Raw genomic sequence first — 14,195 nt, 5'->3', positions numbered from 1 at the left:
CCCCTCAGAGTGCCTCCTTACCTTCAAAACATGGCCCTGTTCCCAGGGGTTGAAGTGGTTCTGCTGCTTCCCAGAGCAGCCCTGGTTTCTGGTTGAATTAAATCCAAGTTTTATAATTTTGGCAGTGTTTTACAGAACGTGAGGGGCTACCTCATTCCAGATCCCAGTTTCTTAACCAAAGAGAAGAACAAAAAAAGAAAGCATTAAGATTTAGAAGTCGTTGCTTACATGTGTTGGCAAGTAATGTCACAGAATGATGGTAAAAGTCAGCTAGACGTAAGCCAAGAAAGGGACTATGGAAGGTGGCTGGGCACTGAGCTTCCCTTGCAGCCCAGGACCTTGGAAGAGGGGCTTGGGAAGGCCCAACACTTCATAATAATGTGAAAATATTAGAATCAAAATGTCTGGTCTATTCCCCTTGTTTTACAGATGAGAAAACTGAGGCCCAGAGAGGTCAAGACCATTCAACAAGCTAGGGTAGGAGCCGGGCTCCCGGTGCTATTACTCCCTTGAAGGCCTCTGGGCTCCCAGTGCTCTGTACTCCTTCCACAGCACCCAGTATGAGCCAGTCAGTCAACAGGTATATGTTTAGTGCTACTCAGGTTCTGACCACTTAGAGCGGACTCCAGGTAGGAGGAGAGATATGCTCTTAATCATTCAAGGCAGCCAGGCACGCCCCAGTTACCACCGTCTGACTGTACCACAGCTCCCAGGAGCACGGCATCTGGAATTAGGAAAGAAAGAACTTGTGTTTAATATGTCAGGCCCAATGGTAAGCTCTGTCCATATGAGCTTCCATTTAATCCCTACATCCATCTACTGTGGAAAGCTGAGGTTCCAAGCAGTCAACTAATAGGCCCAATATCACACGGCGATGTGTGTCAGCCACACAGTCCATAGCTCGTCCGTCCGACTCCAGGAGTACGTGACTCAGCCTCAGGGGGATGAAGTGGCTTGTTTGGTTCTGATCTTACAGATGAGAAAACCAAAGCCACAGAATTATTGTGAGAATGTACTGAGCTACTTTATCTCACATGGCTAGTGCAGAGCCTGGTAAATAGCAGAGGTTCAGTACATGTTTCTTAAAATTGAATCTCTTTTGTGCACTGTCAGTTCAAGATAGGGAAAGTCAGTTCTTTTCTGGAAGCCTGATGCCAGAGGGATGGGGAGATCAATAGGCGGTTCCTTCTCTGCCCCACTGATCATTTGGCTCTGACTACAGCTCCATCGTAAAACTTGGAGCAAGCCTGTTGCCTAGAAATAGACGAAGCCATGTCCCAAGTTGGAATTCATACTCTGCTTTGTGCCACTTTAACCAACAAGCCTTTACTGAGTTTTTCTAAGTCACACACATCTTCTCCTCTGATTTCAGTCCCTTAAGTGCATTCAGGAAATTGGATGACTTAATTTCAGTGGTCCCTTTCTGCCATTTTGGAAGAGTAAATTAATGATGTTATGTGGTGCTGAGGGAAGCATCCTACTTGGCTATCCAAAAGTTAATGCCTGTTTTTTCTGGGACTGGCAACTTGAGGCAACCTTGTTCTCTTCACCCAAAATCTGAGGGTTTTTAATGCAGTGTGATAGCCCAGGGAATACTGCACCACCGGAGCCGGAAATCAACACTGTCTGCACGTGGGTTGGGCTTCAGAGTGTTTTTTCTCATGAAGACAGTGACTTGTTTGGAGCCCCACCCCAGCTTTCTTGCTGAAGGTGGTCCAGATAAAGTAGTGAGGGGCTGTGGGATTTCTGATTTTACATTTTGGTGTCCTCTGAAGAGAAGGGATGCATACCGTCTAGGGTCTTGGATGTGGTCAGTGCTGTCCTTCACCGCCACCTTGCTAGTCTTCATGAACCAGCAGCAGCCCTCCATCACCCTGAAACAAAAGATTCAACCCAGGAGATAGTTATGGGTCAGGGAGGAGGTCAGGCTCTGGGACTGGGTGAAGGCTTTACAGGCAGTGGTAGATTAGGCCTGAGTGTGACTGAGGATGGGGCTGTGCCCTGCGTGTGCCTGGTGACATGGTCTGCCACCCATAAGCAGTGGTGCCTGGGGTAGGCTGTGATGTCTTAGGAATTGCTGGTGCCAGCACTTTGACATTGCTTTTCTCCTCTTCCTGTGGCTGCTCTCTCAAGCATCTGCAGTCCTAATCCTCCTGTATGTCATTCAAATAGGGGCAGGAGAAGAAAATGCTCATTCTTCCGGTGGACTCCAGAATCCTATTCCTAGGTGGTTACATTTTTCAGCAGATCTGTTAAAGCAGATCAGCTGAGCCAAAGCAGTGCCACTGTTGACCTTGAATGGATTGTTTTCATTTCTTCCCATTGCTCCTCCTCTCTGTGCCCTCCTAACACATCCATTCACCTGCAGCAGTGGAGGTCAGAGAGGCACATGTGTAGAGCCTGTTGTGTTTGTTCAGGTGGTCTTGGTGCCTGGCCGGGTTTCTTGCTTTCGCTCTCTTCTCCAGACAGCTTCTGGTGGGGCCTCTTGACCGTACTAGCTCTGTGGGGCTTTTGATGAAGGCCATTGGTTCAGATGGGTCCCGGCTGGCAGCAGCTAGTCTGGGGGCCTCCAGACTAATTGCCTTGGGCAGAGTGAATGGCAGCTGGGAGCACAGCAGAGAAAACATGACCAAGTGGGATGGGTGTGGCACATTGGGCAGGAAGGTGTTGGAAGTTGTTTAGCTGGTATGGGAGGTATGGGAGCTGACCCAGGGCTGGGCCTGGATTAGAATACCGGCTATCCAACCTGGGCCTGGCGGGAAAGCCGTTGGATCAACAGGATCCTCCAAGTTCAAACCTTGAGCTCTTAGACCCTGTGCCAGTGACACAGGTGAAACATCTTGAGCACCAGCCTCAGCACCCCAGAGTGACACGTGATTTCTCTGTCTCCATTCCTTTCAGCTTTAACGTCTCCTAAACCGAACTTGATGGGTCTGCCCAGCACAACAGTTCCTTCCCCCGGCCTCCCCACGTCTGGATTACCAAATAAACCGCCCTCAGCGTCGCTGAGCTCCCCCACCCCAGCACAGGCCCCCACGGCGACGGCCCCTCTGCCAAGCCCCCAACCGCAGCCGCCGCAGGCGCAGCCGCCGCCGCCGCCAGCAGCCCAGCCATCACCCACGCCGCAGCTCCCGCCGCAGCAGCAGCAACAGCAACGCAAGGACAGAGACGGTGAGAAGGGAAAGGAGAAGGAAAAGGCACACAAAGGGAAAGGGGAACCCCTGCCCGTCCCCAAGAAGGAGAAAGGAGAGGCCCCCACGGCGGCCGCAGCCACGATCTCAGCACCGCTGCCCGCCATGGAGTATGCAGTGGACCCTGCGCAGCTGCAGGCCCTGCAGGCAGCCTTGACTTCGGACCCCACAGCGTTGCTCACGAGCCAGTTCCTCCCTTACTTTGTACCAGGCTTCTCTCCTTATTACGCCCCCCAGATCCCCGGCGCCCTGCAGAGCGGGTACCTGCAGCCTATGTACGGCATGGAAGGCCTGTTCCCCTACAGCCCTGCGCTGTCGCAGGCCCTGATGGGGCTGTCCCCGGGCTCCCTACTGCAGCAGTACCAGCAATACCAGCAGAGTCTGCAGGAGGCCATCCAGCAGCAGCAGCAGCGGCAGCTGCAGCAGCAAAAAGTGCAGCAGCCCAAAGCAAGCCAAACCCCAGTCCCCCAGGGGGCTGCTTCCCCAGACAAAGACCCTGCCAAAGAATCCCCCAGACCAGAAGAGCAGAAAAACGCACCCCGTGAGGTGTCCCCCCTCCTGCCGAAACCCCCCGAAGAGCCAGAAGCAGAAAGCAAAAGTGCGGACTCCCTCTACGACCCCTTCATTGTTCCAAAGGTGCAGTACAAGTTGGTCTGCCGCAAGTGCCAGGCGGGCTTCAGTGACGAGGAGGCGGCGAGGAGCCACCTGAAGTCCCTCTGCTTCTTCGGCCAGTCTGTGGTGAACCTGCAAGAGATGGTGCTTCACGTCCCCACGGGCGGCGGCGGCGGCGGCGGCAGCGGCGGCGGCTCGTACCACTGCCTGGCGTGCGAGAGCGCGCTCTGTGGGGAGGAAGCTCTGAGTCAACATCTCGAGTCGGCCTTGCACAAACACAGAACAATCACGAGAGCAGCAAGAAACGCCAAAGAGCACCCTAGTTTATTACCTCACTCTGCCTGCTTCCCCGATCCTAGCACCGCATCTACCTCGCAGTCTGCCGCTCACTCAAACGACAGCCCCCCTCCCCTGTCGGCCGCCGCCCCCTCCTCGTCCTCCGCTTCCCCCCACGCCTCCAGGAAGTCTTGGCCGCAAGTGGTCTCCCGGGCTTCGGCCGCGAAGCCCCCTTCTTTTCCTCCTCTCTCCTCATCTTCAACGGTTACCTCAAGTTCATGCAGCACCTCAGGGGTTCAGCCCTCGATGCCAACAGACGACTATTCGGAGGAGTCTGACACGGATCTCAGCCAAAAGTCCGACGGACCGGCGAGCCCGGTGGAGGGTCCCAAAGACCCCAGCTGCCCCAAGGACAGTGGTCTGACCAGTGTAGGAACGGACACCTTCAGATTGTAAGCTTTGAAGATGAACAATACAAACAAATGAATTTAAATAAAAAAATTAATAACAAACCAATTTCAAAAATAGACTAACTGCAATTCCAAAGCTTCTAACCAAAAAAAAAAAAAAAAAAAGGAAAAAAAAGAAAAAGCGTGGGTTGTTTTCCCATATACCTATCTATGCCGGTGATTTTACATTCTTGTCTTTTCTTTTCTAATATTAAAAAAAAAGAAAAAACTTAACCCTGTTACATTGTGTCCTTTTGAAGGTACTATTGGTCTGGGAAACAGAAGTCCACAGGGCCTCCCTATGTCTTTGGAGCTTAAACCCCTTGTATATTTGCCCCTTTTCACTAAATGCCCCACGTTGATAGCACAGAGGAGCCCGGCATGCACTGTATGGGAAAGCAGTCCACCTTGTTACAGTTTTAAATTTCTTGCTATCTTAGCATTCAGATACCAATGGCTTGCTAAAAGAAAAAAAGAAATGTAATGTCTTTTTATTCTCAGGTCAATGGCTCACACTTTGTTCTGTTTTCAGAATCATTGTTTTATATATATTATTTTTGGGGTTTTTTTTTTTTTTTGGTTTTTGTTTTCGTTCCAGAAAAGATTTTTTGTTTTGTTAATTTAAAAACGGGCAGAAAGTATTTGAGAAAAACAATGTGAACTGCTTTAGCTTTCTGGGGATTTTAAGGATAGCTTTTCTGCTGAAGCCAATTTCAAGGGGAAAAGTTAAGCACTCCCACTTTCAGAAAAAAAAAAAAACCCACACACAGAGTGTTGAGGACTTGTAGCTTAAAAAAATAAGTTTTAAAAACTGACTTTCTGTATTTATGATAGATATGACCATTTTTGGTGTTGAGTAGATTGTTGCATTGGAAATGAACTGAAGCAGTATGGTAGATTTAAAAGGAAAAAAAAAAAACCTTTTGTGTACATTTAGCTTTTTGTATGGTCCAGCTGACAGCTCCTCATTTGATGTTGTCTTGTTCATTCCTAGCAGATAGATTGCAATCCGTTGATTCACCTAAGCTTTTCTCCCCCTTTGTCCCTTAATTCCACTTTCTCTTTCCTCCTCCCACCCTATAATCTCCCACTTAAAGTAGCTGCCTTCATTTCTTAGAGGGTAGCTGCAGAATTATTTTATAAAACTAAAGAAAGAATTTCAAAGGGTTCTAGGGGTCATTAGGATCCTCACATTTTATTTTTGGTTGGGGAGTTGAAACTTTTTAAAGGCATATAATTCTAGTTACCTATGTCTGTTAGCCTTGTACATTTATTTTTTATTTATCCTTCCTTTGATTTTTCTTTTCACCCTTTTTTTCCCCTCCTTGTTTGGTAGATGCTTCAAATATTCTTTTCCTAAACTAAAGCATTTGTTTCGGTTTGTGTAATTGGGCTGTGTGCTTTTCTTTTCTATAAAAGTTTTTGGTTAGGGGTTTGGTTTCTGTGTTTTTGTTTTGTTTTCTTTCCTCTCTCAGAAAAAGAAATTTCATGCTTTAAATAAAATCCAAAGACACACCCTTTCACTGCTGAGGCAGAAAAAAGGGAAAGGGTTCTTGTTACTTGAGAATTTGTTTCTGATTTAAATAAACAAAACTTAGTTTAATAAAAGAAAGAGTAAAACAGAAGATTCCCAGGTTGTTATGTGCTTCTTCTGCAAGCAGAGAGGCAGCTGTTAAAGACAATTCCATATACCAAAAGACACACTTTTTACTTCAAAGTTTTGTCCTTGTGTTAGGCAGTCTGAGCAGCGAGTGATCCAGAGCGCAGCCAACAAAGAAGCAGATAGCAGTGTACGTACAGAGAGCAAAAAAGGAACTGTGTGTGAGGCACTTGTGTTTATGTTAATATCCGCATTCCTGTAACACACAACACAACGCAACATACACCCTTTCTCATCTTAAAAAAGCGGTCTGAACTTTGAAAGGAAACCTTTGTGCTGCTATAACGTAGATTTTGGAGACAAATAGATGCTTTGCTGTTTCACCTTCATAACCAAACATCAACAGAAAAAAATCTCCCCTTACCCCGAAAGTGTGAAATCCTTCTCCCCTTCATTCTCTTCCTTATGTTTCAAAAGGGAACTTTGAAGACTGTGAATGCAGGTTCCATCTGGTCACCTTTCGGGCTTCTTCCCCAGTGCTGAAGCCACTCATCGACTTTGCAAAAAGACTGGAGCATTCCAAGATCTGAAAATGAATTTCTTTTTTTTCTCTTTTTCTTTTTTAGCCGGGACTATTTTATTTTTATGAATTTGTTTTTAGTTTAATGAAAGAGTAGATCCTGAACTGTTGTATATATTTCTAACTAGGCTGACTGATGCACAGTGCAAATTCCTTTTTTAATTGTTTTTTTTTTTTTAAGTAGAAATACTAAAGAATACCATCTAACTATTCATACCAGTATCCAGTCGTAGCATAAGGTGTCAAAAAACAAGTACGCAAAACATTTGCTGTTTTAACAAGCTATTTCTTTTAACAAGAATTCTTGTATTTCTCCCTGTGTTTGAGATGAACATTTTTAAATTTTGAAGTTGTACAGTTGTTTTCCATTATTTTATCTTGTTTGTAACTCTATGAAATATATATATATATATTTTTTGCCATTTAACTGTTGTATGTTACTCTGTGTCTGTATCATATAGAAAAAAATTGTTTGTTTTTGGTTCTCTATGTGATACCAATTAACAATTTAACACTAGTTTTACCTGTCAAATTCTGCTAGGTCTTTTCTGAAAACTTTGTTTTTAAAAATGGTAACTGTTTGGTAATAGTGCAATTTCTATCCCTTTCCCTCCCCCCCTCAAGTTCATTTCCTTGTAATTTTGCCACCCCTCCCCAAAGTTTTTTTTTTTCCTTTCTTTTTTTGTTTTTTTTTTTGAGCTACCATGCCATCCTCCCTCTGTGAGGCAGAGTGACTGTCAGTGTTTTTGTTATGCCATGCCTCGACCTGTGGGTGTGTTCGGCAATAGCAAGGTGGTTGGGTAGACTGACTAAGCATGCTTCTACCCACCACTGTTCCTCAGTGGGGTTATGTGAGTGTTTCAACCTGGAGTGGGTTGCACACTTAATGCTTTCCTCTACAAGTATACCGCCCACATATACGTTCATTCAAAAAAATAATTCTTCTCAGCATTAACCTAGAAGTAGCAAAGCAGTCGGTGATGGTGAAGCTTAGAGGTCAAACACGAGCTAGTTAGATGTCTGTGGGCTGGCATCCACCATGGCTGTGACCAGTATCATTTACAAAGCATGAATTCACTACAATGCTCAACTGTTTAGATCGGTCCCACTCAGAGAATTTACCCCTGTCTGCTGCATAGTCCACAGCTGAATAGGATATCTCAAATCACTTTTTGCATTAGTTCTTCACCTCCATTGATACTTCATATTTTTGGTTGGTTGTTTTTTTTTCTGAATCTCCACAGTGTGGGTTGGTGCCAGACACCATTCAGTCATAGCACCAAATGGGCCCACAGAATGGGAGTTATTTCCTCCATCCTCCAAAAGGAAACTTAAGAAGGAAACACATAACACACACCTACACATGCATGCACACACACACACACACACACACACGGAAAAGTTTAAGTCTAGGAAGTTTTATTTTTAATTAAAAGCTATTTAAAGAGATGAATGTGGCCAAAGTTTTACACAATTGAAAATAAGGTAACACAGACAGCACGTGTTTAAACCTGAGTTTATCAGGCATGGCAGGAAGTTGCAGGAGAGAGAGGCAGAGACCCAAGCCAGTGCACTTGATGTTCATGGACATATTTTTTTTTTAAATAATAAATTAAATTAAAACATTTTAAATAGAAGCATAAATTGAGTTGGTTGGTTGTTGGCGCTGAGATACTGCCCACTGTGAAACAAAGCTTTGACTAGTTTGTTTGTTTGTTTACTTTCTTCAGAGGGGAGGGGGGCAAGTTTGGGTAGGAAAGAAAGCATACATGAACGTGACCCTGAGGTGAAGAGGTATATGAACAGCCTTTGCAATGTACAAAAAAACAAAAAAACAACAAAAAAAAACAAAAAAAAAATAGAGCAAGTGAAACCAAAAATGATGTTCTTGGTGTTTTTCTATAATGTAGTCTTGTTAGCTTTTTTGTTACTGTAACAATGCTGATCTCGAACTGTACCAAAATACATGGAGACTAACAGAACCACATGGAACTTTCAAACTGAAAAAATTTGTCACAAAAACTTTGTTGTCATAGTTAAGTTGATTGTAGATGGTAATTGAATATACTCCTTTGAAAATATTTCATCAAGTATGTTTCCTGCTCATTGTGATACATTAAAAAAAATATGAGCAAAAGTTCTTGTCTCTGTCACCAGAGTTTGTGTGTGCATGTGTGAGGAGGAGGTTGATGGCTGGCAAGGTGTAAGTCTGAACAGTATCCTGAGGTTGTGTGGCCAGAGACACTTATTCTGAGGTACACAAGCTCTCTGGTAATTCTAAGTGTCCTTGTATCTCCTGGCACTCATGAAAGTGCAGAAGGTTTTGGTGATGGTGCTGACTAGCTTATTTCTTTGAGAAGGGTAAGCCTGAGAGCTTGGATGATATTTGGCCCCAAAGAGCCCTAATAGCATTTCTACTTTTAATTCAAATGTTTATATGAGAATTTTAGATACCTGGGACAACCACAAGCAAGGAAGTTTTGCTGATGATGAGGAAAGAGGTAAGTTTAACTTCTCTGAAATGGGAATTAGATCCAATGTTTATGATGGAAGGATATGAAAGGTGAGCTGAATTAAATGGATGATTGACTACATTTACCTTTCCTAGCAAAGGATTTTTTTAAACCCCTGTAGAGCAGAATTTGAGATAAGAACAGTCTTCAAAACAGTAATAGCATTAGTAATTCCTATATACAAGAGGAAACTTGGTCCTCTTATCAAAAACCCTCCCTTACAGCAGAAAATGCATGACATTCATTAATAGGAGTACATTCAAGATCAGGCCCAAAGGCCTTCCATTCATCTCTAATTTATAGCCAAAGCCCATAAATAATTTACACAACTCCAGCAGTAGGCCTGGATGGCACTGCAAGCTAGCTGTGTTCTTGCAAGGTCTGCAACATCTGCCCTCAGCCAACAGGGGTCTTTTCTACCCCAGGAGTTGAGCTCTGAAACCCTCTTCTATTGGCTTAGACAGCCATTGTCCACCAAGTCTTTTTTCTTAGTTCCTGCAGCAGGCATTCAAGAAGCAGCAGTGACCCTATTAACTCAACATTTCAAAGAATTCTACAACTGGTACAGGCATTACTAGAGCTCAGAAAGGAAAAGTTGGTTCCCTCACTGGTAGCTGGAACCTCTATGCCAAACAAGTAGTATCACTGTCCCTAATGAAACCCTGCTCTTTCCCCAGGCATTGCACCTTTCTTTTGGGTGTTCCTGCAGAAGCAGATGGCTTCTACCTCAATGTGTTTTCTTGGCACACAGTTATGTCACTGATCTTTCTTCTGACCCCATGAAAAGGTACAGTATGATAAAAATTGTTCAGACCCAAAGCCACATCTGCCTTTCTAGGCTATAATTATTTTAGGGTCTGGCAGGATCACACTGAAATGTTTTAAATGGAACTAGTTTTGCAGCAAGGTTTTGCTGCTTCAGCTCTTTGGAGGAACGTGACTACAATACAAATTTTTCTTAAGGTAAATTTTTAACAAGAAAATAAGCCCCTAAATTACATCGAGAGAGGGCTGGGTAAGGGACTCTTTCTGTTACTGAAAAAGTTTTATACTAAAGGGGAAAGAAGTCTTCCAGTCTGGCTTCAATACCATGTTCATGTGGATATTAGTCTCCTTGGAATTAATAGTCTTCCCCCCCTGGAAAATGTGAAACGGCAACATCTTAGTACAGCTGGCTGATATGTGTTAGTCGGGTAGCTGTTTCTAATTTCGATTTAAAGAAATGTCTGTAGTGCCTAGCTCCTGTTATAGACTAATGACCTTACAAATCTCACTTTTAACAAGTTTTGACTTTAAGTTACAAGAGCACAAGCAGTTTAAGAGTCAAGCTGAAGGATGAGAAGTTTGCATCTGCTGCTCTGCTCTGCAGCCTTAATTACAGTAGGACAGATGTGCTTGTCTCTGTACATTTCTGCTGGGGGTGGACCAGCCAAGGCTCTAGCAAAACTTGCAAAATTAGTGCTCTCAGGGCCATTAAAATAGACAAAGCTTTCCATTACCTTTATTTCATAGCAAAGATGGTGGGTATTTCCCTTCCTCCCTCCATTCCCTCCTCCCTCCTTCCCTTCCTTCCTTCCTTCCCTTCTTCCTTTCTTTCCTCTCTTCCTTCCCTCTTTCATTCTTTTCTTAACTAGAGGCACATATTTTTTAAATGTCTTATCATTTAGCTTAGATTCCTCTCAAGCTGTCTTCTCGAGTTTTTCAATTCCAGATGCAAAAATAAATTTGTTCTTTATCCTTTATGATTGCTTAATTTCTTATCTATATGGAACAAAGAGACTGTTTAATCCAATTTAGGGATCCCTTATTAATATAAGAATGAAGGGCTTCCCTGGTGGCGCAGTGGTTGAGAATCTGTCTGCCAATGCAGGGGACACGGGTTCGAGCCCTGGTCTGGCAGGATCCCACATGCCGCGGAGCAACTAGGCCCGTGAGCCACAACTACTGAGCCTGCGCATCTGGAACGTGTGCTCCGCAACAAGAGAGGCTGCGATAGTGAGAGGCCCGCGCACCGCGATGAAGAGTGGCCCCCGCTTGCCGCAACTAGAGAAAGCCCTTGCACAGAAACAAAGACCCAACACAGCCATAAATAAAATTAAAAAAAAAAAAAAGGATGAAAGCTTTCAGATGAACTGTTTTACTCTTGGGGCAAGATCCCTTGGCCTGAGAAATGAGTGCTAAGAATCAACAAAGAGTAGCAAGTGACAAAGGCATCAGCAGACATTCTCTGCCTCCATAACACCAAAAGCTGCTTTGGACACTCACTCTGCCTTGCCTTCCTATGCTCAATACACTGCTCTTTCCAAAAGCCCCCTTACGCATCGCTGCTGTCTTTTAGACCCCCTCTGTAATGCTTTCTATTGGCTTGACACTTAAAATATTTTGTGAAGTTTTGTAAAATTACTTCTTGCTGCTCAAAACGATCCATAAAGTAGGCAGAGTGGGTGACATTGACCCCCGGTGGTCAGGAGAGTGAGGTAATGAGTGAGGGGAGAAGACACTGACCATGCGTTCAGCCTCTGTCCAGTGTTCCTTCTCCCCACACAGCATTAGGAGAGTGGGCTCGAGTCAGACTGACGGGGCTCCACCACTGTAACTTGGACTGCATTATTACTCCCAGTGTAACACGAGGATAAGGGTACATTACTCCCAGTGTAACGTGAGGATAAGGGTACATTACTCCCAGTGTAACATGAGGATAAGGGTACCTGCCTCATAGGTTTCTTGTAAAGATTAAATAAGTTAATATCTGTAAAATGTTTCAAACACTGCCTGGTACATACTGAGTGCTGAATACCTGTTGCTCCTATTATTGTCAGTATTAACTCTCCACTTCTTTGCTGTAGGTCCCTTGTAATTGCAGCTTTTTTCTTTTTAATTAATTAATTATTTTTTTGGCTGCATTGGGTCTTCGTTGCCGCGCGTGGGCTTTCCCTAGTTGCGGTGAGCGGGGGCTACTCTTCGTTGTGCGCAGGCTTCTCATTGCAGTGGCTTCTCTTGTTACGGAGCATGGGCTCTAGGCACACGGGCTTCAGTAGTTGTGGCACATGGGCTCAGTAGTTGTGGCTTGTGGGCTCTAGAGCGCAGGCTCAGTAGTTGTGGCGCACGGGCTTAGTTGCTCTGCAGCATGTGGGATCTTCCTGGATCAGGGCTCAAACCTGTGTCCCCTGCAATGGTAGGCGGATTCTTAACCACTGCGCCACCAGGGAAGTCTAGGAATCACAGCTTTCTAACCCTTGCTTTACTTCACAGAGGGTTTGGGGACTGCAGTTATATAAGTCAGTCCCACCAAGCCTTTGCAATATGTTTATAGCTGATGTTTCCCTGTCTGTACATATCTCAGAGGGTGTAGAGATTTTTCAGGGTGTTTCTGCTCATGAGTTGTACAAGAGGACTGTACTGAGTCTGTGCTTCAGTCTTCTCATGTCCAACTTCTAGTGATTAATTTGGTCAGAGGAAAGGATGGCTTATAGTTTGCTTTTGTTTGCAAGAATAGACATTCCTGCCTCACCATGCCTTGGCAGGTGAGCACTTAAATGTCTGGGTTTACAGAATAGAGTAAATGGAATAGCTTGTGACAATCTGCTCACTGCCACTGCCTGTTTTGAGGTGGTTTGAATACACAGGTTGGGAGTAGCAGTATCTAAAATGAGACTGTGAGAGTGAATGAATTGTACATGAAACAAAATTGAAAGAGGAAATCACCAAAGGAATGCAGCAAGAGGATCTTTTTACCCCCAAACACAGGAAGAGCTTTTAAAAATACTATTATTCTAGTAACCTGCAAAATAAACATCAGGAAGAGGCATGGGAACAACTGAGTAAAAACTACATTAGCCCAGAGAAAAGGCTTGAGTATAGCCTCTGCATGTATGAACCCATCAGTGACACAGGCTTTAGGAAGCTATGGCTCTGTGAACTTTCTCCATTTTTAATCAGAAACAGTGATGGTACTGGCAATAAGATTGCTGATACTGGTATGAGAGGGCTGGTAAAGGCTATGCAGTATGACTGGTGAGTCATTTTTCCTTTTCTCTGAGGATAATAACATATAAATGAAGCTTTGGCATATTGCCTGTAGATAGGATATTATCATACAGCATCTGCCTTTGATTTCTTTGTTATATGGTTCTAAGTTTGATGTTGTTTGAATAGTTTTCAAAGTCTGATTTGTATTCAGCTAAACTTGTTTCTTTCAGTAGTGTAAAGATGTTGCTCCACTGTTCTCTCATTCGAATTGTTTCCAATAAGAAGTCTGCTGTCATCCTTATTTTTTTAATGTACTTTTTTCCTCTTTTAAGATTTTTTCTCTTTATCACAAGTTTTATCACATCATGTTATGATGTGCCTTGGTGTAGTTTCATTTATGTTTCTTGTGTTTGGGATTTGTGGAGCTTCTTGGATCTGTGAGGTACTACTTTTTGTCAAAATCAGAAATTCTTCAACCATTATTTCCTCAAATCTTTTTTTTCTTTTTCTGTCTGCTTCACTCCTTCTCCCCTTCACCTTCAGGGATTCCAGTTATATATGTATTAGACCATTTTAAGTTAACTCATAGCTTACTGATGCTCTGGTTTGGTGAAGTTTCTTTTTTGGAGGCAGGGCACTCTTTACTCTGTGTGCTTCTTTTTTTTTTTTTTTTTTTGGTAGCCCATACGGGGAATGAATGTGCTTCATTTTTGACCTTCCATGTCTCTACTTAATTTTTGAACATATCACATACAGTTAAAATAACTGCTTTACTGTCATCCTCTGCTAATCTATGTTAAGTTCTAAGTTGGTTTGATTATTTTCCTCATTATGAATTGTGTTTTCTTGCCTCTTTAGAAGTCTAGTAATCTTTGATTGGATACCAGTTATTGTGAATTTTACCTTGTTGAGTGCTGGATATTTTTGTATTCCTATAAATTTCCAGTTTATTCTGGGATGTGCTTAAGCTACTTAAAAACAGTTTGACCCCTTCATATCTTATTT

At 43.7% G+C, this 14,195-nt stretch overlaps 1 protein-coding gene and 1 long non-coding RNA gene across 11 annotated transcripts in view; one reads left to right on the top strand and one right to left on the bottom strand.

Annotated features, from left to right (window-relative positions):
- Positions 1–4,673, top strand: part of ZFHX3 (zinc finger homeobox 3) — a 314,781-nt gene extending 310,108 nt beyond the window's left edge. For all 7 annotated transcript variants that reach the window (XM_057534462.1, XM_057534461.1, XM_057534466.1 and 4 more), the window contains one exon: positions 2,902–4,673. In XM_057534462.1, coding sequence (XP_057390445.1) covers positions 2,902–4,535 — 1,634 coding nt within the window. In that variant the 3' untranslated portion in view covers positions 4,536–4,673. The remainder of the gene's footprint in view (positions 1–2,901) is intronic.
- Positions 1–14,195, bottom strand: part of LOC103006972 (uncharacterized) — a 173,104-nt gene that overhangs the window by 7,000 nt on the left and 151,909 nt on the right. For all 4 annotated transcript variants that reach the window (XR_009006111.1, XR_009006114.1, XR_009006112.1 and 1 more), the window contains 5 exons: positions 6,553–6,714; positions 4,349–4,536; positions 3,837–4,030; positions 611–724; positions 22–170 (listed from right to left, as the gene is read on the bottom strand). This is a non-coding gene — a long non-coding RNA (uncharacterized LOC103006972). The remainder of the gene's footprint in view (positions 1–21; positions 171–610; positions 725–3,836; positions 4,031–4,348; positions 4,537–6,552; positions 6,715–14,195) is intronic.

This window comes from Balaenoptera acutorostrata, chromosome 19, assembly GCF_949987535.1.
Source record: "Balaenoptera acutorostrata chromosome 19, mBalAcu1.1, whole genome shotgun sequence".
NCBI lineage: Eukaryota > Metazoa > Chordata > Mammalia > Artiodactyla > Balaenopteridae > Balaenoptera > Balaenoptera acutorostrata.
The sequence above is the reverse complement of the archived record's forward strand: the minus strand, read 5'-3'. Positions and strand labels throughout refer to the sequence as shown.